The sequence below is a fragment of the Salminus brasiliensis genome, chromosome 11, assembly GCF_030463535.1.
Source record: "Salminus brasiliensis chromosome 11, fSalBra1.hap2, whole genome shotgun sequence".
NCBI classification, from domain to species: Eukaryota; Metazoa; Chordata; class Actinopteri; order Characiformes; family Bryconidae; genus Salminus; species Salminus brasiliensis.
In genome coordinates this window covers 22,466,860-22,489,148 of record NC_132888.1, presented here as the reverse complement: position 1 = coordinate 22,489,148, position 22,289 = coordinate 22,466,860, and the positions used below count along the sequence as shown (strand labels likewise).

The 22,289-nt window shown below is 45.2% G+C and overlaps 1 protein-coding gene across 10 annotated transcripts in view; it reads right to left on the bottom strand.

Annotated features, from left to right (window-relative positions):
* The window catches only part of phldb1b (pleckstrin homology-like domain, family B, member 1b), a 102,660-nt gene extending 80,606 nt beyond the window's left edge, over positions 1-22,054 (bottom strand). For 9 of the 10 annotated variants that reach the window (XM_072692211.1, XM_072692214.1, XM_072692213.1 and 6 more), the window contains exon 1: positions 1,602-1,700. In XM_072692211.1, the coding sequence (XP_072548312.1) occupies positions 1,602-1,661 (60 nt within the window). In that variant the 5' untranslated portion in view covers positions 1,662-1,700. Of the gene's footprint in view, positions 1-1,601; positions 1,704-21,981 lie in introns of those variants that run through there. The other variant, XM_072692218.1, reaches the window with a different exon arrangement.
* Between the last annotated feature and the right edge of the window lie 235 nt (positions 22,055-22,289).

Here is a 22,289-nt window from a genome sequence, read left to right as displayed (position 1 = left end):
AACTATAGAGTATAGGGATTACCTCATCAGGAATATTTGAGCTTCAGAAAAGCAAAAAGTTCGGGTGTTAAAAACCTGAACAAGGATGTCTTGGAAGTTGCTCATGAACACCCCCCAAGTCATAATGTCCAGCCTGAAATCCGGAGATAATATTAAGCCTGTAGTTCTCGAGTTGAGGTGGCCTTCAACCATAATTCCCTATTTTAAAAGTGCTGCTGCTGTTACTGGTTCGTTGTGCACATTATTTGAATCGTAGTAGTATATCGTTAATATGATTTACTATTAAGATGATAGATTTATATTTTTAACTGATATAGATAGTAGCAGCTCTTTAGAATTCAGTATTTTGTCAGTGCTTTTGGCATGAAGAGAAATTGTGTACGTTTGACATTGTAGATTTGACAATGCTGTCTTTACTATGCCTAGCTTGGAGCATGAAGACCTTGATAAGGTCCAGGTGCAGAATGTGTCTAGAATGGAACTCCCCCCCCACTCCCCCAGGATGCAGATCTCCCGTAAGGACCTATTTCACGCTTTATCTGTTATTTCCTGGTCTGACTGTTGCTGATTACTTCAACTGATTAGGTTAAAGTCTCACTATCAGGTTAATGTTTTCTATGTTTGCTGTTTGGTTTCCATTCTCACTGATCTCACTCGAGGTTGAATTAGGGGATGAACAGTGACTTCCTTGGTGTTCCACACTGTTAAGAAGTTCTTTGAGATCCTTGAAAAAGTTTCCTCAAAACACCTTAAGAGGTTCCATCAGTTTCAAACTGAAGAAACTCCAGACGTTGCTCTTTTACTTTTAACAGTGCATTGAGATGTAGTCTAATGATGCACTGTGTCACTGTTAACCTCCTTACTCCTCTCCTGGAGAACTTTAGTATGATCTCTGTTTCCCTTCTGAAAGCTTAATTATTTGAGTAGAATATCATTTGTTTAAGAAAGTTAGATATTCTAAGTTTAGCCGTGTTAAACCTCCTCTGCTGCGTTCTCTCTTCACTGGCTTCCTGTAGCTGCTGCCCGCATCAGATTCAGAACCCTGACCCTGGCCTACAAAGCCATGGTTGGACCAGCCCCTCCGTACTTGATGGCAACAGTCAAAAGCCAATCCGCACCAAGAGCCCTTCCAGCTTCAAGTACGGCTCAGCTCGACCTGCCATCCTTTAAGATACACGGAGGACAAGCGTCCAGACTTTTTCTGTCCTGCACCGAAGTGGTGGAACGAATTTCCTTTGGGTGTCCAACGCTGTCTTCAAACGCAGACTGAAGACCTATCGCTTCCAAGAGTACTTGAGTGAAGTGAAGTGCCGAGTATTATGGTATCCATACTGATTTTTGTGTTTAGTAGTATCTAAGCTTAGAGGTATCTTTTGGATCCTAGCCTGTACAAACTAGCTAAGGGTATTTTCTGAGTGAACAGTGAAGCATGTGTGTAAGTCGCTCTGGATAAGAGCGCCTGCTCAATGACGTGATTGGAAATGGAAATGTTATACACTCTCAGAAAACATTATAGGGTTCAAGGCAGATGTGTGATGAGAAATTGGCAAAGTGAAGAAGCCGAACTCAGACCCCAAACAGAGCTGACAGACTGATCTCACCTGTAGCACCTGATGAGTCTGGCGGCCATGGTCCGGTGGGTTTCTGTTCAGATGGTCCATGTCTGCTGTGTTCTCCGTCCCCTCTTCTAACACGTGAGCATCCTGTGGGACATGAGAGCAGGTCTTGAGAAATGTACGACTGCTCTGTTTTTGTCCGAACAAAAGTTCGTACTGTTGGATAGTGCTTACAGCGTATCTCACACTGCTTAGTTACCTCTATCAGCAAGCAACAGGCCTACATGTGGTTCTGAAACTGTTAGTTCCTCCACACTCTGATAAGTAACGTTTCCTTTCCTGTGAGAGCCATCGCTAAATTTAGGCCAGATTCCTCTCACCTGAGAGGGGGAAGTGAGAAAAATTGACCAAAGAACATCAAGAACCTGGTTAACTGTTCAAGGCAACAGTATTCCAATGCTGAAACTGCTGTTCGGGTGAGTCTGCTGAGCCTGCTGAGTCCATTACATGCTAAAACCATTACCCAGCCCATGGTGACCCATGTCATCGTCCCTTAAAAAGCACTCTGTCCTTCACTTTAACTCATGAAGCCCCGAAGTGACACATACTAGCATCCTGGGTGCCTCACTGGGCAATCTGTGAATGTGTGCCCATGTGACCTTATTTACAAAGTGTTGCCATTGGCTGTTTTATTGCCTCTAAGGGTCGGTTCCAACCCATTTAACCATTCAGATACTTTAATGAAATGTAATTTATTACATTGGAACCAGTTCTGAGCCCATTTCTGGAACGAAAGCTATGAAACTGTTGTCGTCACATATGTTGCATCTGGATTTTAACCATAAAACATTCACAGATGAGGTCATGTGACCTCTAACTGAGTGAGTTATTTTGAGCAATATTGCAAACCGGGCTCTTATGTGTTAAAGAAGGAAGTATTCTTGATCTGCATCCAGAGAATCCACACATGGATCGCAACCATGGCCAAATGGATGACAGATATACAATGTGTGGAAGAGCATGTGTGACGGTGTGCAAAAATCTGGGCACCCCAGGTCAAAATATCTGGTATATCCGGTCCTGTTTGTGCAGGTGCCGCTGCACAGTAGAACAGTAGAACAGTAGAACCTATTCTCCTCTCAGAATCTGCCACATCTTCACGAAGGCCTTCCAATTATTTGAATTTTCAGAGTGCTAAGCAGCATCTCCTTGGGACAAGGTTTGACTCCTGAGTCAGGAGTGTTGATATACTTTGACATTTGCATCAACTGGCCTTTCCTATGATTGTTAAAGCAAGCATGTGTGGGTGGCTCAATTGGGAACCAGAAAGGTTTGCCCTTAGGTTTCCACATTGGCCCCCCATGCGGATGCCCACCCAGGTCAGAGATGGGATCAGTGCACTGCATACGGGGCCTAGATGGGACCCGTGTGAGATTAGGGTGAGCTGTAATGACGGGGCCAATGTGGAAAGTCTCATTAAAAATGTACATTCAAACCCCCTCACAGCTCACCTAGCCCACGTTCCACCCATGTGAGCCCTGGGGGTGCTTGTTAGTTCCACCCCTCATACTCGCCACTCTGTGAGAGTGAGCCCTCGTCAAGCCCTGCCGTGATTCCCTCCCCCTGAGCCACTCCACTGCTCCGATTAATGGACCTGGCTCGCACAAAGGAGACAGCGTTTACAACCAGATGCGTCGGATACGGCGGATTTCCCCATTCAGCTGAGCCCTAAGAAACATTCACACATTCTCAGCCGTGATCTCTCGAGACCCGACACCCACCGCACACACTCACACACTGCCCTCCCCTGGAATTCCTGGCGGCTTACTCACTACCTGGCTCTGACCTTCTCTTTAACCGGAGCCGAGAGAAATGAAGCAACACATTCAAAAATGGCTATATTTGTCCGTGGCCTATATATAGACACTACTCAAATCCTGATTCTGTAATGTGGCAGAACCTCCTTTGAGCAGCCGTCGCTGCGAAGTGCTTGTGGTGAAATCAGATGTGAGAAGCTCCAACCTCAAATTGCACCAAAGCTTCAGTAATTGCTGCAGTTACTCTCCCTGATCGTGCCTCTGTTGAGAAATCTCGAAACACTTCACATCTCAGAAGTGGTTGCTGGATGGGAGGGTGTCATATTGCCTCAGAACCTTCAGCGTGCTGTAAAAGCTCTCTAATGATGGTGATATATGTATGCACTTGTTGTTCAAACAGTTCCCAAGATAACACAAAGGGAAACACGAAAGTCCTGCCAAAATCACCTTCAAATGCATCTACAGCCTACATTCAGTTACAGCCGTTACTTATGATGCTCAAGTCGTCTATGAGCTAGTAGGACCAACAAGAACACCTGGATACACAGCAGAAAACAAGTCACTTTTACCTTTTGCCAGTTGTCCAGTAAACACAGTCCCTCGTACCTCAACTAACCAGTGGCCCTTAGCCGTTCAAGAGAGAACTGACTGCATGTATTATGGTCTGCTAGTCGTCTCCTCTTCACAGAGACAGGAGATTCTGCCTCCCAGTCGCGTCGCTGACCTGTCTGTACACGCTGCACTGTGCTGGAGCCTGCATTCCTGCCCACCAGCCAAAAACCCTGATAACAGATGCTGGAGTGCAAGTCAAAAAAAAATGATGGAGAAGGAGATAAATAAAGGAGGGGGAACAAGCAAGTGAGGATGCCGAATAGCAAGAAGGAACTTCAGAGCAAGCCTGCGCTTAGACAGAGCGAACGTGCGAAATCAGAACCGGGAACAATGAAGCCACTGTATGTAGGTCAGCGGAGTGCACACAATGAGAGAGCATTCGGAAGGCAGATAGTAGGTTCCTACGATTGCGACTGGGTCTGATGTCAGTCTACACAGAAGTAACATCACAGTGTATGCCGATTAGCCATAAAGCATGGGCTCCACAATACCACTAAAGGTGTCCTGTGGTATCTGGCAGCAAGACGTTGAGTCCTGTAGTCCTTTAGGTTTTGTAAGTTGAGAGGTGGGGCCTCTTGGGGCCTTGGGCATCAATTACCCTGTCAATAGTTTATCGGTTGTCCTTTTGGTGCACTTTTGGTAGGTACTGACCACTGCATACCAAAAAGAGCCCCCAAGATCTGGCTGATTTAGTGGAGATGCTCTGACCCAGTTGTCTAGACATCTAGACATAGTCTTCCTTCAGACCCCAAAGACCTGTAAATGGGGCCCATACAATATGTTATGGAGAGCGTTCCTTCAGACCCTAAAGGCCTGTTTATGGGCCCATACAAGATGTAATGTAGAGCCTTCCTTTAGACCCTAAAGAACTGTAAATGGGGCCCATACAAGATGTAATGTAGAGCCTTCCTTTAGACCCTAAAGAACTGTAAATGGGACCCATACAATATGTAATGGAGAGCCTTCATCAGACATTAAAGGCCTGTATATGGGGCCCATACAATATGTAATTGAGAGTTTTCCTTCAGACCCTAAAGACCTGTATATGGGGCCCATACAATATGTCATGGAGAGCCTACCTTCAAATCCTAAAGGCCTGTATATGGGGCTCATACAATATGTAATGGGGAGTTTTCCTTCAGACCCTAAAGACCTGTATACAGGCTCATACAATATGTCATGGGGAGTTTTCCTTCAGACCCTAAAGACCTGTATACAGGCTCATACAATATGTCATGCAGAGCCTACCTTCAGACCCTAAAGACCTGTTTATTGGGCCCATACAATATGTAATATAGAGCCTTCCTTCAGACATTAAAGTCCTGTATAAGGGGCCCATACAATATGTCATGGAGAGCCTACCTTCAAACCCTAAAGGCCTGTAAATGGGGCCCATACAATATGTAATGGAGAGCCTACCTTCAGACCCTGAAGGCCTGTATATGGGACAGTATTCAGTATTACTGAATAATAGGTCTTACAATTAAAACCCCAGTTAGGAGGCTGGTGAAGGCTAGCACATGCCACCTCACAAGTTTGACACTAATAGGCGAGGCTACGCACCATTTGTGTGATTAGCTACAGCTTTAGTAAATACAATGCTAATTTCTGACATGCTGCGAGTGTGTTTTGTGTTCGGATGAAGGAGAATCTCTCAAAGACACCTGTTTTCTCGGCAGAGAGCAGATGGACTGGGACAGGGCTGGATAATTGGCTGATTGCAGGGCATACGAAAGAAAGCTCTGAATGGGCTCTCCAAACCGCAGGCCACAATCACAGCGAGGACACAAACAAGCCGGTCTCTGAAATGAGCCGGCCATACCAGGGTAGAGCATGCGTGGCAAATCGTGCATTCTTTCTTCCAGTGTCTGAGGCTGCAGTGTCGTAAATAGCAGCTGGGGAGCATTCTGGGGCTGAATGTACCAGTACCAGAGTCCAGACCCATCCTGTTGTCCTGTTGACATATTGGCTATGCTGTGAGAAGGTTTCATGCATTGGTTCTCACCTTTGGCTCTGGAATACATCCACCCTGCATATGTTGTTATCCTGCTCTAACGCAGCCATTGAAACAGGAAGGGCTTGTTGATTAGCTAATTAGTGGGATCAGTCATGCTTTGACACGTCAAAGAACTAGTGCTAACCAAGGATAACTGATATTGAGCTTTCAGCATGCTGATTCGACAAGCTTAGATGGCTGAACAGGCACTGACGAGGGCAGCTAAAAGTGCATGACCCTGCAATTTGCCTTGGCTTTGGTTTTTCTGGACAGACACACCTGTATTAGTCCATTTTTCTACATTGTGCAGACGTGTTAAAATCAGGCTGACCAATCAGAGCTCTGTTGCCGTCATGGTTGCAGACCAAACAAATGAGCGTCCAGACAGTGGAGAAACAGCTCATCTTGTTCGTAGCAGAACACAAAAGCATATCTGAAGAGCGGCAGATAACATTGCTCAGCGGTTAGAGCTCCAGGCTATTGATGACAGGGTTGTGGGTTCGAAACCCAGGCTCGGCAAGCTGCCACTGTTGGGCCCTTGAGCAAGGCCCTTAAACCTCTCTGCTTCCTGGGTATCACAGCGATTGCTACCTACTGCTCCGGGCATGTGTGCTCACGATCACTGTGTTTGTGTTTACTCACTAGTGTGTATGTGTGGTATCTTGTCGATGAGAACTATCGTTCAAGTTTGTCTTGGTGCATCCTAGTCTGTTCATGTCCACAAAGAACCGTGAACTTCCCATGCTAATGAGTGCTTGTGTGGAGGAGGGAAATTAGCGAGAGCAAAAGCAAACAGGGAGCAGAGAACTAGAAAGAGTGCAAATTTACGAGAACTATGGAGCTTCTGACCCCGTTTACAAAACACACCAGGCAAACATATATCATACTTGGTGTAAAGGTCCAACTATGTAAAAAAGAATCACATCCAGACTCAAAATCCGATGATGTGGTACAGGTTGAGTTGGGTAGTCCAGTTCAGATCGGATTCAAACTCATTACACACTGGGCTCAGGTGGGCTCATGTTAAAATCTTTTTTTGTCTTGGACTTGGTGTGAATAGGCCTTTAGTACGAGAACACCACATTATGAAGTTTATCCAGATCAAATATTTGGCATGTTGCTCAATCAAGTTGAGGTCAGTTCGGACTGGAAATCTGCTGATGTTGTTCAGATTGGATTCTCAGTACACATTGCTGTGGGTCAGGCTGGGCTCAGGTACAAACCGTAACTTCAGGCCTGATTAAAGCTGCAGCCAAGGCCTTTACAGCAAGCTCTCCACCAAAATAAGCAGGACCGGGCAGGAGTACTCCTTTACTAAGGCTTGGAAATCACTGATTTAAGAGTCCACTCTGGACTTGGCTCATGAAGGGCTTGCTAATTACCTGATGGGCTGACTAAAGTGCTGTAGATCTAGCAAACTGCAAGATCCGGGGCTCCACTGAGGATCCGCTGGAGCAGGCGAGGCAGGTTTTAGATAGCTGCACAGGGAAAAGCAGTCAGCCGATCTGAGCAGTAGCCTTGTGGTTTGAAAGGGGGAGCAAGGACTCCTGACAGACTCGTCTCTGGAGGGAAGAAGTGACTGCGCTGCTAGGAATGTGGATCTTTCACCACCTAATCCCCTACTTCATATTAGCCAGCAGTGGTTTGAACCATGCGGAGGAAGCTTGGCACGTTGAGTCTCTTCGGTGCATTCCTGCTGGTAGAATAATGGAATTTCCTTCAGGATCCTGCTTCGTATGCCTAATAAATACTAAATGGGTAAAGACAAAGTGATTAGTTGGCAGGAGTTGCAGAATATGGAAATGCAGGAGAGGCACGCTCTCAGAGAGTAGTGTAATAACAGCCTACTGGTTCCTGCCCTGCGGCACTGAGGACTATTCATCGGTGGAATTTGAGTTCTGGAATAAGGGGAGGAGATAAGAGGATTTTTGCTGGCTGGTTATCTTCTTTTGCCAGCTGCCTGATCCTAGACCTCCACCTGGCGGTAAGCACCGCACACACTAATGCTATCTGCTAACACATACACTCACACACACTTCTCCCTCCATACTACTGAAAAATAAAGATGTCAAGAGGGTTGTTTGCTGTGAGACAGTACAAGAAAAACATTTGGTTCCCTGAGAACCTTGAGTTCGCAACTCATTCTCTTATACTCCCTTGCTCAGCTGTCAACTGTAGTCTGCTACACTAGCCTTTCTGTCCTTAGGTTCCCAGCTACTCAAATGAGGACCAGTCAAATATATACAGTACCAGTCAAAAGTTTAGACACACCTTCTCATTCAGTGTTTTTATATTATTTGATTTTATTTCTCCTGCATTGTAGTAAGGAATCATGTAGAACTTAAAAGGTTGGCTATCATCTGGATTATCTGGTGGTGTTAACTTGGCGGTCCTGAGGAAAGCCATCATAGCGTTTGATGGCCTTTGCAACTGCACTTGAGGATACTTTCAAAGTTGTCAAACTTTTTCGGATTGACTGACCTTCGTTTCCTAAAGTAACGATGGACTGTGTTTTTTCTTTACGTAGTCGAGTAGTTCTTGCCAAACCTACCTCTTCACAACATGACTGATAGTCTCAGACACATAAGGAGGGCAAGAAATTTAAGAAATGAACTTTTGACCAGGCACAGCTGTTAAGCCAAGACGTGCATTTTTTGCCATCTAAACAAGAAGTGCCTGCTTTGAAGAATTTAAAATATAAAACATAATCTGGTTTGTTCAACCTTTTGTTTGTTTACTAAATAATGTTTTTCTTCATAGTTTGGATGACTGTAGTATAATCTACAATGCAAATGTTCAAATAATGAAAAACCACACCGATTTAAGGTGTGTCCAAACTTTTAACTCATATGTTACACTCATGATGCAGTTGGTTTAAGTGTTTTGGCAGCTGCAGTGCATTTTTGAGTATGCCAAGAAACACTTACACATTTATAACCCATGGCTGTCTTCTGAAAGTCTGCTTTTGCAAATGTACTGGGTTTAGCTGCTCAGATAGGGGGCAGTATACTTCTAATACGCCAGCTTGTGATATAGAGAGCTAAGCCAAATCTGAACGGTATGTTGATTGCCCTGTTTTTAGCCCGACCCTGGGTAAGCGTATCCACATAGCTACTCCCAGTGTTGATGTGGCTCTTTTAAAAAATGATTGCATGAGATTTGCATTCAGCTAGCTGAAGACAGACTCACCGAAAGATCTAAACACCTCAGACATCTGTCTGCTGAAGTACAAACAGCATATTTGATATTACGAGGGACCCATTCTAGATTAGGCCTAATGCCACGCATGCCACAGCAGGAGGTTTAAAGCCTGAGGGAGTGCAGGACTGTACAAAGTATGAGAACTACTATTCTGCGGCATCTCACCAAGCAACCTCATTACTGGTTGATGACAAGAACCAGTGTTCACAGCAGTAAAGGACGCTGGAAACCGAAGGAATGTGGTCATCAAGCTGAGCTAGAAAGGTCACGTGACTCAGCCATCACACTTCCAGATGAATGAAGCAGGGCCATCACTGTATCCATGCTATTACAGCAGCAGCAGTCTTCAGCAGGCAAGCAGCAGCCCAGCTTTCTTTGAGCAGCTGGTTGAACACTGGCTGGCTGTGGGACGAATGGGAACACAATGCCCGAGGCCTTTGTTTCTCCTTCGGAGACACCAGCCTTCAGAAGATGGGTTCGTAGGGACGACACATGTGGAAAATGGGTTGTGCAAAGCAACACACTGCGCATGTGGACGGGATATTGAGAGGCAGAAGAGAAATACTTGACATTTCTGAGAGCATATGATTATGGCCGCTCTGGTACCCAGGGAAACATGTGGCTAGCTAAACAGCACTCACCATTTTAGACAGCGCCGCAAGTATGTAGGGAAACGGCTCAAGGGGGGTGGGCAAAACAGTCAAGGGTAGCCGAAGAAATGTGTAGGCAGCGGATCAGGCATCCTTTCAAATTATGTAACTGTCATTTTTGGACAGCGCACAAACCTCAGCTTGGCAAGCGAGATAGCAGATGCGTCTGATCCTTTATTAAGAGCCAGACTATTAAAATAACTACAGAAATACGCAAAACCTCTCTTAAATAGTTCCAACGGCACACCTTGGGATCGTTCTGCTCATTGGTCGCCTTCCTTTCTGCCTCAGCGCTTTAAAGTCAGCCCATAAAAAGATTATGAGACTTGTAAGAGCCACCTGGTGCTGTTTTATAACGCTGAAGGGAATCTCTGGTGCGCTGCACTGACGCCTCCTTGTTCCTGAAGACTGAAGCTCCACTGCAGAGCAAAAGGGAGCAGGAAGCTGACTGCCCCGTAAAGACCCCGAGACAAGTGCAGGTCACAGGGACGCGATCAAAGGTGTCTGTGTGCACCTTTCAGTTAATGTCTGAGAAATATATGGCCTGCCCTTGCAGCCTGCCAAGAACAAAGGGAAGCTGTAAACTGGGCTACATGCAAGAAGACACACGGAAGAATGTAGGCAGAGCACGAAAATCGAAGCACATGGGGAAGAAGGTGGGCTTTACTGTTTCTTACCCACGGTCAAAAACACAAAGACAGACTGAACAGAATTCAGGTATTTCCATTGTATGGAAAGGAAGGTGGGATTAAAGGGGAATTCGTAGTGAAATTAATCATTAAAATGTTAAGATATAAGGTGTATACCTTAGGCTAATCTTAATATAGTGGGTTTAGCTGGTTAGCACACATACTATTAACATATTAACGGGAAGCAATGGGACCTCGAGTGGTCCAGCGGACTAAGGTTTAGAGAATTAGAGGGTCGCTGGTTCGAATTCCACTCATGCATGCATGCAGCCAAAGCCCTGAGAGAGCACAATAGGCCTTGCTCTCTCCCGGGTGGGTGGATGCTTCGGTGGTGGCAGGAACAAGACGCCTGGAGAACGGTTCGAACCCTCTGTTTATCAGTCTGCTGTTAATCATACTGCAGAAACTGCTATGAAATACTTAGCATTTAGAATATTCTGATGTTCATAGGGAGAGATATTAAAGCTCTAGCGAAAGTTCTACCAGGAGACTCGAATGTAGCACCACCGTTCTGCAGCCAATCAGCAGCCGCCACCTGTGTTCAAAAGTCCTCTAATCACACGTTTTTTCCCTGCTTTCAGAAGTGACGTCACGTCTCTCCCGCTTTCCTCCCCACCTCCACAAGTCTGACCCCCAGGGATAGGCTCCGCCCCCTGCCTCAAAGTTCAGCAGGATCTGCGAGAGTCCCGATGGTGCAAGACCTGTGCTGATGAGGGGGCCTACCCAAAGACAATCAACAGCTCAAACTTGTTATCAACAATCTCAAACGATCTAGAAAACAGCTGTGGAACTCGCTTACAGAGTTCTCCCATATTCAAATCCTTTGATCAGATGAAAGCTGCAAGACTTGGACAGAGACCACCAGAACTGTGGGATGGCAACAAATGACCAGATTTGCTGGAGCCGAAGAAACCCCAAATTAATCTCAAGGACAGCATTAACGGCGGTAACCTGCACAAGACGTTTGCTGTTCTTTTGTGAGTTTGTTGGTAGTTGCTAAGCAACCATAAAGATATGATTGTGGAGTTACTGAGGTATACCTGGAGTTTTCTCATTATTAGGTGACTTAAATAGTTGTAAACATACTAACATCTGATGAATCCTCTTGTTTTTCTTTACAGTGACGTCTCTCAGCTTGTACAAAGCTTGATTTGCATACATTGGAGTAAAAGTGGATTACACTCCCCACCTGTAGGGGGAGCCCAAGGGCAACAAAATACCAATTCTCACGTAACACTGCTTCAAGTCCAAAAATGTACAGAGCAGATTTGTCAGTTTTATACCAGAACCAACATCAGTCTCGAAGGTAATGATTACTCCCGACAGCAGGCCCAAGTCCTACCCTGCATCCAAATTCCAATCTTGCATCCACAACAATGCACAAATAGATGGTTGTGGGGATTCTCTAACTTCTGGCATCATGGGATCCCATCACTGGTGTAGAAAAAAGAAAGCTCCAATATGACCAGTAATTACACAGTCACACGGGGACAGCACAATAGACGTTCCTGTACAATAGCGTAATACCGACGGCGTGATCATGCCCAGACCACAGCTCACTGAGATCCACCATCCTCCAAAGCAACAGAGTGAAGCAGTGGAAAACTAGAGGCGGAATAAAAAGAACAGCAGGAGATTGGCGTGTCTATATGTAGGCTTCCTGTAGGACATGGACGAGCAGGCTGTTTCCTGTGAACCCTTGGTGGGCATATCACTTCACTGCTGAGGCATCACTGGCTGCGTCCGAAACCTTGCACATGCTGCCTACTCAAGACGAGGCATCGAGGCAGCTACTTTTTTCCGTGTCTGACACTTGTCTGCCATTCTCCAGCTTGGGATTGGAGGTGTAGCTCCAGACACTCATGCCAAAGCCACAGAAAAGGAACCATTACGAAGTTCAACTAGACCCAAGACCAATTCGTCAGCTCTGAAGTGCGTAAACAACAGAGGCTTAAACTGACTTTCCGTTCTGATGATGGGTTTGGGCTTACTTGAAGTGTGATGAAATCCAAACCACAGGGAGATGATTTGGTCTAACCAAAAGAACTTCAAGAATGAGAAGGAGAATCACCACCTCACAGTACCAGCTCTCGCAGTCTGACAGTTTGTGAAATGCAGAAACTGGATGCACTCTGGATATCAGAAAAGTCAAGGGTGTAGTCTTTAACTGATCCAACCATGGCCGGTTGTTAAGTAATGTCAAAATGACTTGCTTATGTGCTTCCTATTACAGAAATAATAGCCAATGAACACCCTAATACATCCCAGATTGTAGTGTTCAGGTGACATACGCTGGAATTTCCAATGTATACCAATGTCTTACTATTGACAAAGAGTTAGACACAAATATGGGAAAGCCTGCTGGGCCAGGCATTGATCTCTATTGATGGGAATCGGGCCAAATACTGGAAACTGAAGGTCATGATTACATGATTGCAATCACTGATCAAATCTGACCAAAACCTCATGAATAGTTCCTAGCGTTCAGCTCAGTAATGCACCAAAAACGTGATTTCTGGGCTTCTTCTGTGACAAGGCAACCATATTCACCGTTTGTGTTGGCCACAGAGGGAATTCGGCCTCCGCCTTGAACCCAGCCGTGCAGTGAACACATACAGTGACAGTTTGGTGCATCAAATGCAGTAGATTCTGCACGTACTGTAGTAATACTGCTATTTCACTGTTGGGATCTGGGTGGATACAGCCCAGCAAGCTCTCCCACTGGTTAGGCCTTCAGGAGCTGGACTGAAGAGTGACCACCAACCTACTGTAAATAGCAAGTGACGGAGGTTTCCTGTAAGTATGGGGGTAGGGTCTTTATGGATCACGTCAATGAACCTTAGGTGCCCATGACCCTTTCACCTTTTTAATAGTTTTCCTTTCATCGACCACCTCTGGTACATACTGACCACTGTATATCAGAAAGCCCACTCAAGACCTGCCTGTCTGATGTTTTGGAGATGTTCTGACCCAATCGTCTAGCCATCTGACCCTTGTCAAAGTGGCTCAGATTCGTATGATTGCTTGACCTGCTTTTTACACCACCACCCCTTGACAGATGCAGCTGTATATGAAGATAATCAATGTTTTTCATGTGGTACTAATGTTATGGCTGGTGGTGGGTGTGTGTTACGGCCTTTAATGGTCTTTTCCAGGCTTGTGTGTTGTCTGCAGTGTCTCGGAAAGGTTAATGCGCATCAGTGTCAAATCCCAAAGGTGTGCTAGCAGAAATTAGCATTACTGTAAAGGTGGGTTGTGTCTCCTTTTGATATTTCCAGCCCAAATTGAAGGAATGGCTCTAATAATACTAGTGGTTGGTTGCTGTAGTGTGGTGGGCAAATACAGCACTCTACACCAATAAGAGGCCTTGGGCAAGGGTCCTATCACCACATTCTCCCACCTGTGTAACATGATTGAAATGTAAGTCGCTCTGGATAAGAGCGTCAGACAAACGCCATAAATGTCATGTGAATGCAATCTTCACGGGTTGCCACTGCTGTTATCTATAAAAAAAAGACAGCAGAAGCACCGAAAATATGTAATCGATTACTCCAAAAAGACGTGATTGGCTTTCTGCTTTAAGACACATCCTGGCATGCGGAGATATTGGACTTAAGCGCAGAGTGTAACGCCGCCTTTCATGTGCTTATAGTGGGTGACTGGTAAAGGCACAAGCCTGACTAACACATCCCTGGCTGGGATTCTGCTGTTAGGAGTGATTGAGTCAGTCTTTCCCCATAACTCCCCCCACCCACCCCCATGTTCAGGGGGTCCACAACAGTCACTATATTCTAACAAGGTCTTGCTCAAATGTTCCGTTGACTTTGGCTGTTTGTTTCCCAAAGACACAGAGCTCGACAGGCATTCCAACGCTGCCGGCACAAAGAGTTCTTTTCAACATGCATAATCCCTGCAGAGGAGTGGGGAAGGGGCCTGGCCCTCCTCCACCATCATCAGCAGCAGAGCACACTCGCATGCTCACACACTGCCTTTTTGCAGCGAAAGTCCCTGAGTACCACCCAACCTGAGTGAAGAAACGCTTGGCTCTGGCTGAATAATGAATCGGTTCTGTGTTCTCCGGCAAGCCGTGCAGGAGAGCATGTTTGAGGCGGTGTACGGAAAATAGGCAGACCAGAGTCAAAAAATGAACGAAAAAGGGTTCTAAATAGCACTGAAAAAGGGTTCTTTGAGTCCATTTTGGTAAAGAACCATCTACAAGAGGGGTTCTTTGTATATGAACAAGCATTTAACCACACAAAGAACCAGTTATACATTCAGATGGTTCATTGAGCTGTCACGGTTCTATGTAGAACCATCGCCTGTCCCGATGCACCCTTGAACCCTTAAAGCACCCTTGAAGTACCCCCTTTTTCAAGAGTGTAGGTCTAGCAGAACAACACGTAATGATGGTGCATATGGAGCAAGTTCAGTGCTGAACTTACCTTCCTCAAAAAAGAGACCAGACGTCCTCTTAGTCCTGGACATGTCCTCTATTTTTGAGATGTGAACGCCACACATCCTTGATTTCTAAATTTTGTAAAATATCCAGAATTTTGCACTGATTCCAGGTCAGCGTTTGTTACTACAGTTGCCACATATTCTGTTTGTAGGTTTCTACAGCTTTCAACATGTCTGATTAAGCCCCGCCTTCTTACCGCCACTACTGCTATACATGTACCTGCATCTACATCAGCCATTGGTCATACTGCTTAAGACCCGCCTTCTCACCGCCACTATTTGTCTACATGTACCTGCATTTACATCAACCATTGGTCAAACTGCTTAAGTCTCGCCTTCTCACAGTCACCACTATTGGTCTACATGTACCTGCAGCTAAACTTTAACTTCCTCCTACCCTCATACATACACATAGCCACGGGCCCTACAACCTAGGCCTACTAGAAGCCCCCCAGCCACAAAGTCCAAACCACAACAGACGCCCGTATTTCCCCAGTGTGCTCCACCCTACAGCACTGCCAACTTTAAGAACCACCTGCCTCCTTTAAGAGGTCATGATGTCTGGTGGACATTGACCAGTTCATGCTCCTGCAACAAAGAAGTAGCTACTGTTGCAGGGTTTAACAGTTTGGCCAAAGTCCAATTCTACTTCATAGGATGAGATATCGACTAAATTACTCACACCGTCCATATGGCACTTTGTGGTGCTGTATAGAGCCATTATGAAAAATTTGTATATGAAGAACCTTTGGGTTCTAAGTCTTTACTAAAGAATTAACTTGAAGAATACATTTTTAAAGGTTGCATCCACTGCAAGTTGAGTTGAAGTCTGGGGTTCTCTGAGGACTGGTTTGAGAACCAGTGATCTAGCCTGACCATTTGAACACATACTGTACTGTAATTGAAGTGAACAGCGCCCCTTACGTATGATGGTGTTTTCATGTCATATTATGTTGAATGGGTTCTAGAAACCCCCATAAAGCTTTAGGAAATTCTATGAAATTCCATAAAGCTCATATATATATATAATATTCATTGTGATTTATGCTTGCTTGATTGCGCCAAATCATTAAGATTCCCTAAATAAAGCCAAGCCAGGAAAGTCTGCATAGCATACAGTGCTGAGCTGCACTTGCCCAGGTGTTCCAAGTATAGTGTCCAGCCTCCCTGCTGGACTCCCAGTTGAAACCCCCTCATGTTTCCCAGCTAATCTCCAACCGAAAACCGCTGACAAAGGAAATCCCAGGGCCAGGAATTTCAATTCATCCACCGAGTGCCAGAAAAGTGGGCCTCCAGCCTCAACAAGCCCCCCCATACCCTCACCCCACCCCATCACCCCCCTCCACTCAAAACAAGAAAGACGTCAACACTCACCTTTTCAACCGCTACACAGAAAAGCGACAGAGCCTTAATGAGCTATTCCCTCGAAGTCAAGTGTCCTCGAGTCACCCCCGCTTTATTTTCCTCTGCAAATGTTACGGCGCACATCAGTTAGCACTGAGTACAGACAACAGAAGAAGCCACAAATTTACCAGGCCCAGGCTGAGGAGCAGAGAGAGCGTGACGAGGGCAATTGCCACAGTCTGAGCACTACAAATGTGAAGGAGGATTGAGGAGCAGAAGGAGGTGGTGGAAACGAGGGAGAGGAAACAGCTTTGGAAACATCTTTAGCTAATGGAAATCTCGCCCGTGACCTCCTTCCTCCATCCCGCCTCCAACTCTTCTACTCTTTTACTCTTTTTTTTTCCCCTCCCCAACCGTCTTTGGAGCACTTCACTTTCTGTTGTGATGAAATTCAGAAACTCCTCATTCGGGCCTGCATCATATGACTCCAGTGTTTACAAAGAAGAGGTACTAGTGAGGCTCACTGTTTGACCCATTTGCTCTGGTATGTGGATGGACCATTACAGGGACACAACAGCTGGAGGCCATGCTGTGCACTCTGCAGGAAAACTGAAGGTACCGAAATGGTTTATTTGCAGCCATGCCATAGAAGTTCCCAACTTTTTCAAAGGAACCATTCAGTAGATGGATTTATCCTAGAACCATATGTCCAAGCCCAAAAACCAGACAGCAGGTTTGGACAACAGGTGCTGGGGATGCTTAAATAGCTGTTGCTTGGATCTTCATCTAAACATGTGTCTTAAGAAGTTGGTCTACATGTACCAGCATCTACATCAACCATTGGTCAAACTGCTTAAGTCCCGCCTTCTCATCACCATTATTGGTCTACATGAACCAGCATCTACATCAAATATTGGTCAAACTGCTTAAGTCCCGCCTTCTCACCACTGTTACTGATCCACCTGTACCAGCATCTACATCAACCATTGGTCAAACTGCTTAAGTACCGCCTTCTCACCACTGCTACTGATCCACCTGTACCTGCATCTACATCAACCATTGGTCAAACTGCTTAAGTCCCGCCTTCTCACCACTGCTACTGATCCACCTGTACCTGCATCTACATCAACCATTGTTCAAACTGCTTAAGTCCCACCTTCTCGCCACCACTACTGATCTACATACACCTGCATCTACATCAACTATTGGTCAAACTGCTTAAGTCTTGCCTTCTCACCACCGCTACTGATCCACCTGTACTACCAGCATCTACATCAACCATTGGTCAAACTGCTTAAGTCCCGCCTTTTTACCACCGCTACTGATCCACCTGTACTACCAGCATCTACATCAACCATTGGTCAAACTGCTTAAGTCCCGCCTTTTTACCACCGCTACTGATCCACCTGTACTACCAGCATCTACATCAACCATTGGTCAAACTGCTTAAGTCCCGCCTTCTCACCACTGCTACTGATCCACCTGTACCAGCATCTACATCAACAATTGGTCAAACTGCTTAAGTCCCGCCTTCTCACCACTGCTACTGATCCACCTGTACCTGCATCTACATCAACCATTGGTCAAACTGCTTAAGTCCCGCCTTCTCACCACCACTACTGATCTACTTACACCTGCATCTACATCAACTATTGGTCAAACTGCTTAAGTCCCGCCTTCTCACCACCGCTACTGATCTACATGTACTACCAATATCTACATCAACTATTGGTCAAACTGCTTAAGTCCCGCCTTCTTGCCACTGCTACTGATCTACCTGTACCAGCATCTACATCAACCATTGGTCAAACTGCTTCCCAACACAGCCAACTGGCCACAGCCTAAAAAAAATCTGAATACGAATCTGTATGTCCCCAGTGTCCTATTTTTTGAGTATCAACATATGGTCACCCTCACCCTAACCCTCACAGCTCAGGTTTGACTGATCTGAGGTAAGCTGAGGGGAAACTTATTACCAGGCTCATTGATTTCCAGAAGATTTGAAAGCAAATCCCCATTTTCCCCCAGAAAGCAGAAAAGCGTCCAAAGTTCTAGGAGGTTACTGTTGAGTAATGACCTTCAGCAACTATGTAAACAGTGTGTAGAGAATGTCCCAGTCAGTGTGTTTGTATCCAAGAGCAGAGTGGACAGCAGCAGCAGCGTGAAATGCAGATGTTACAGCTGTTATGGCGCCAGTGGTCTAGTGCTCTTTCAGCTGGTTGTGAGAGCGAGACACACAAACGCACACATGCATATGGAAGCAGTAGAGCAGAAGGACCAGGTCTTGGCACTGTAATTATATTCAATGACACTCTTCAAATCGAGTGTTCTCAGTATTAAGTACAGTCCTCACTGATGAGAACCTAGTACTTACGATATGCAGACGTCACCCCTTCAAATGATTCAGGACATACACAGCACAGGCCATAAGTACATTACATGGACAAAAGTATTGGGACACCTGCCCATTCATGGGGCCCTCTCTCACACCCTAAGGTTCATTGCTATCTTACACCCCGCCAACAGTCTATTGGTCTTTAAATGAGGTGTGTTCAGGTCAAGACGTATTGCGTATTGCTGTCTTGGCAACGAAAAACACAGGTGCACCACTGACTGAAAACAGCCTAGGCAGACGTCAACAGTCAGACGTTCGTTGCTATCTTGGCAGTGAATTGTCAACACAGGCGTGTGTGCAATGTGTGTACACTCCCGCTTTGCGTCATTGACATAGCAATCCGCCAAAGTCAGACCGCACCTGGCTCTTAAAGGGAATGGCAAGTGGTATGCTGATTGGTTTAATGCACGTTGTGCCCAAAACACCCCCATGATTCATTAAGAAACTTAGTTTTAGGCCCTAGTTTTTTTTCTCAAAGCAAGGGTATTAAAAAAAGAGGTGATCCTGCTTTTTTTTAGAGTAAATATCTCTTCTTTCCAAGGAAGAAGGCTTTCTACTAGATGTTGGAGAAGCATTACGGTGACGATATATTACTTATTATTTTTTAAGCATTTTAGGGCTAAAATATAGTATGTTATAAAACTTTATTTACATTTATGCAACCCCATTGCTGGCCATTGGCCATTTCTGCTGCTACATTGAGAGTCTTTTCTTCTCAAAGTACCAAAGAATGTCAATGCCATTAAAGGAGGACATCATAAAATGAATATTGATCATTTAGAGACATATCATGAGATACAAATACAAATCCACCATTTTTACCAAGTATCAAACACCCTCAAAGATCACCAAAGACCACAGCAGTCATGAAGGAAAGCTATAGCAAAGAACACCATGCAAGATGTAGAGCTAGATGTGCCACCAGCATGACCTCAGAGCGTCCATCAGAAGATATGAGCCAACTGGTCTAAGGTTACACTGGCAGAGCTCTGAAAAATCCAGATTCAGATAAGATGAAGACGAATCTGTCCCAGACTGATGGAGTGAGAAAGGTCTGGTAAGAAAGGAACAACTGGTCACGATCCAAAGCATACCACACATTAAATCTGCTCTGCACAGACGATGCGATGTTTGACAGATGGAGCGAGATGAATCTGAACTGCTCAGATCTTTTTCCAATTCCAGACTTGCTTCCAAATTCCTTGTTCCTACAAAGCCACATTACAGAAACACCTCAGCCTGATGAGAACTCTGGACCTGAGCTCAGACAATTAGTTGGGCACATGGATGCATGCCACAGAATTGGGGTCGAGGGCAAATACTGTGAGACTAGATTATTACGGGATGTCCTCATTGCTTTGACAGTGCTGAACAAAGCCTTGATTATTAGAACCAAAGGCCACAAAACCAGGGGAACTTCCTTTTTTCAAAAGTGCATCTGATCATAGAAAGCTCTCCTGCCTCAATGGCCTGCTCTGTTCAGAGGGGGACTAACTTGGCTTTTACCAAGTTCTTCAGTTCTCGCTCTCATTCCATCCCTCTCACCACTGCAGCAGAAAGTTTCCATTTTTCTTCCAGCAGCTCAGATAACACGAAGATGGCCCAGTTTCTCAAGGCTACGCTTGCCAAGAATGGTGAACGGCATAAAGCTCATAATAGCTGCTAAATAAAGGCTGAGTAAGACAACACTTCCAAGGATAGCAACTCAATTCAACCCAATTCAAACCTTTGATTGTTTTTTTTTAAACATATTTAAACATCTGGGAGTTTGACTCCTTAAAACAGCCTATGGACCACCAGTGGGCCAAAGGTGTTATTACAAACTGCTACTGCTAATAGTCCAACCAGTTTGTACAGAAGTCCCTGTAGTTACTGAAGAATACACCTTAGTGTGTGATAAGGCTTGGAGTGTTAAGGGGTGAATCTTCATTGGAACAATGATTCTTGTGTGAACACCCCCCACACATTTATTACTCCTTAAAAAGTCTAAACTTTGAACCGTTGGCTCCTGATTCTAATGTACAATAAATAATAAACTAATTTAATCCATTTTCTTATTTTTAATTGATGAAAAAAATCTCGGCCACTCCCGCTTTCAGCCTTGACTTGGCTTTGACTACTAAAAGTCTCGGTTGTAAGTCTCGATAAGGCTCAATGTGTCCCGTTCTTGGGGGGGAGGGGTTCTCAATACAAAGTATGCCAAGTCCACACTGGTGGACTGGTGGCAAGTTCGACAAACTTCAAGGACAGGAGGATGGGCTGTACGGTAATTTTGCAATTGGAGAAATGCTTTCTGGGATAGTAGCCCAAACAACTCACGTCCTGAGGAATCCTCCATAACGGACTATACTTCAGCTAGATGTGAGCTTATGAATGGAGCAGTACTTGGGCTGCAACTGATGCCGTTTCACAAGTCCACAGAACACAAGTACAGACAAGAACGTAGACTGAGAATCGGCCTCGGACTTGGACTCGGCTCTGGCGGTCTTGACTTCAACACTGTCAGGGGTTCCAAATAGGCTGCGAATGATTAGAACATGGTCAGAGAGCATTCTGGAGGAGCCTGTCTTATTTAATCCTCAGACGTTTAATCTGGTCCACTCTTGATTGTTGAAGTGAGTGGTGAAGATCAGTGGAGCAACAGCCAGCATGGCCAGGTCAGGCCGTCCTGGCAAGAGCTCCCACTCCAGCTGCCGTAGTTGATGTCAACCGATGTCATTATCTCCACCATCGAAAAGAGACCGAACACAATTGCATTTCTAGGAATTATACTTTCTCAACATTGTTGAAATGAGGGTCCAAAAAATGCCCATACGTTTCTCATTTGACTGTATAATGATGTATAAACCACATATGATGCCATATGATGGTGGTTGGTGTGGCGCAATAGATAACACCACTACCTGCCACTGAGCTACCACACCATGTGGGAGGCTGGGGTTCGATTCCCAGTCTGGGTGACTATGCTGCACTATACCAATAAGAGTCCTTGGGCAAGACTCCTAACACTACATTGGCCCACCTCCGTAATACGAGTGACCTTGTAAGTCACTCTGGATAAGAGCGTCTGCTAAATGCCAAAAATGAAATGAAATTAAATGCCATATGAATAAAACCATAAGCCACAACAATATCACCATAAGTCATTATCAGTGTTTATCAGTGATGCATTTATCGACTCTATATGTACACACACTGCTTACTGGTCCTGTTCAACACGATGCAAACTGTAGACTAATCTTTAAAGATATCTGAACACAAACCTGATGACCCCTCCGAAAATAGCCAAAGAAATCCGAAAGTAGGAGAAATTCCAGGTTCTTGCAAGCATGGAAGAGATGTGCTGTGCTGTGAAGTTTCGAAATTGTGAGTTTTTCCCAATTTCTCTCTCTCTCTCTCTCTCTCTCTCTCTCTCTCTCTCTGTCTTTCTCTCTGACTTCCTTTTTTCTCTATCTACTCCACTCAGCCTGGCTCTCTCTCCCCACTCTTCCCCTCCGTCTCTGCTCTTCCACCTACTTCTCTCTCTCTCTCTCTCTCTCTCTCTCTCTCCCTCTCCCTCCCTCCCTTCTCC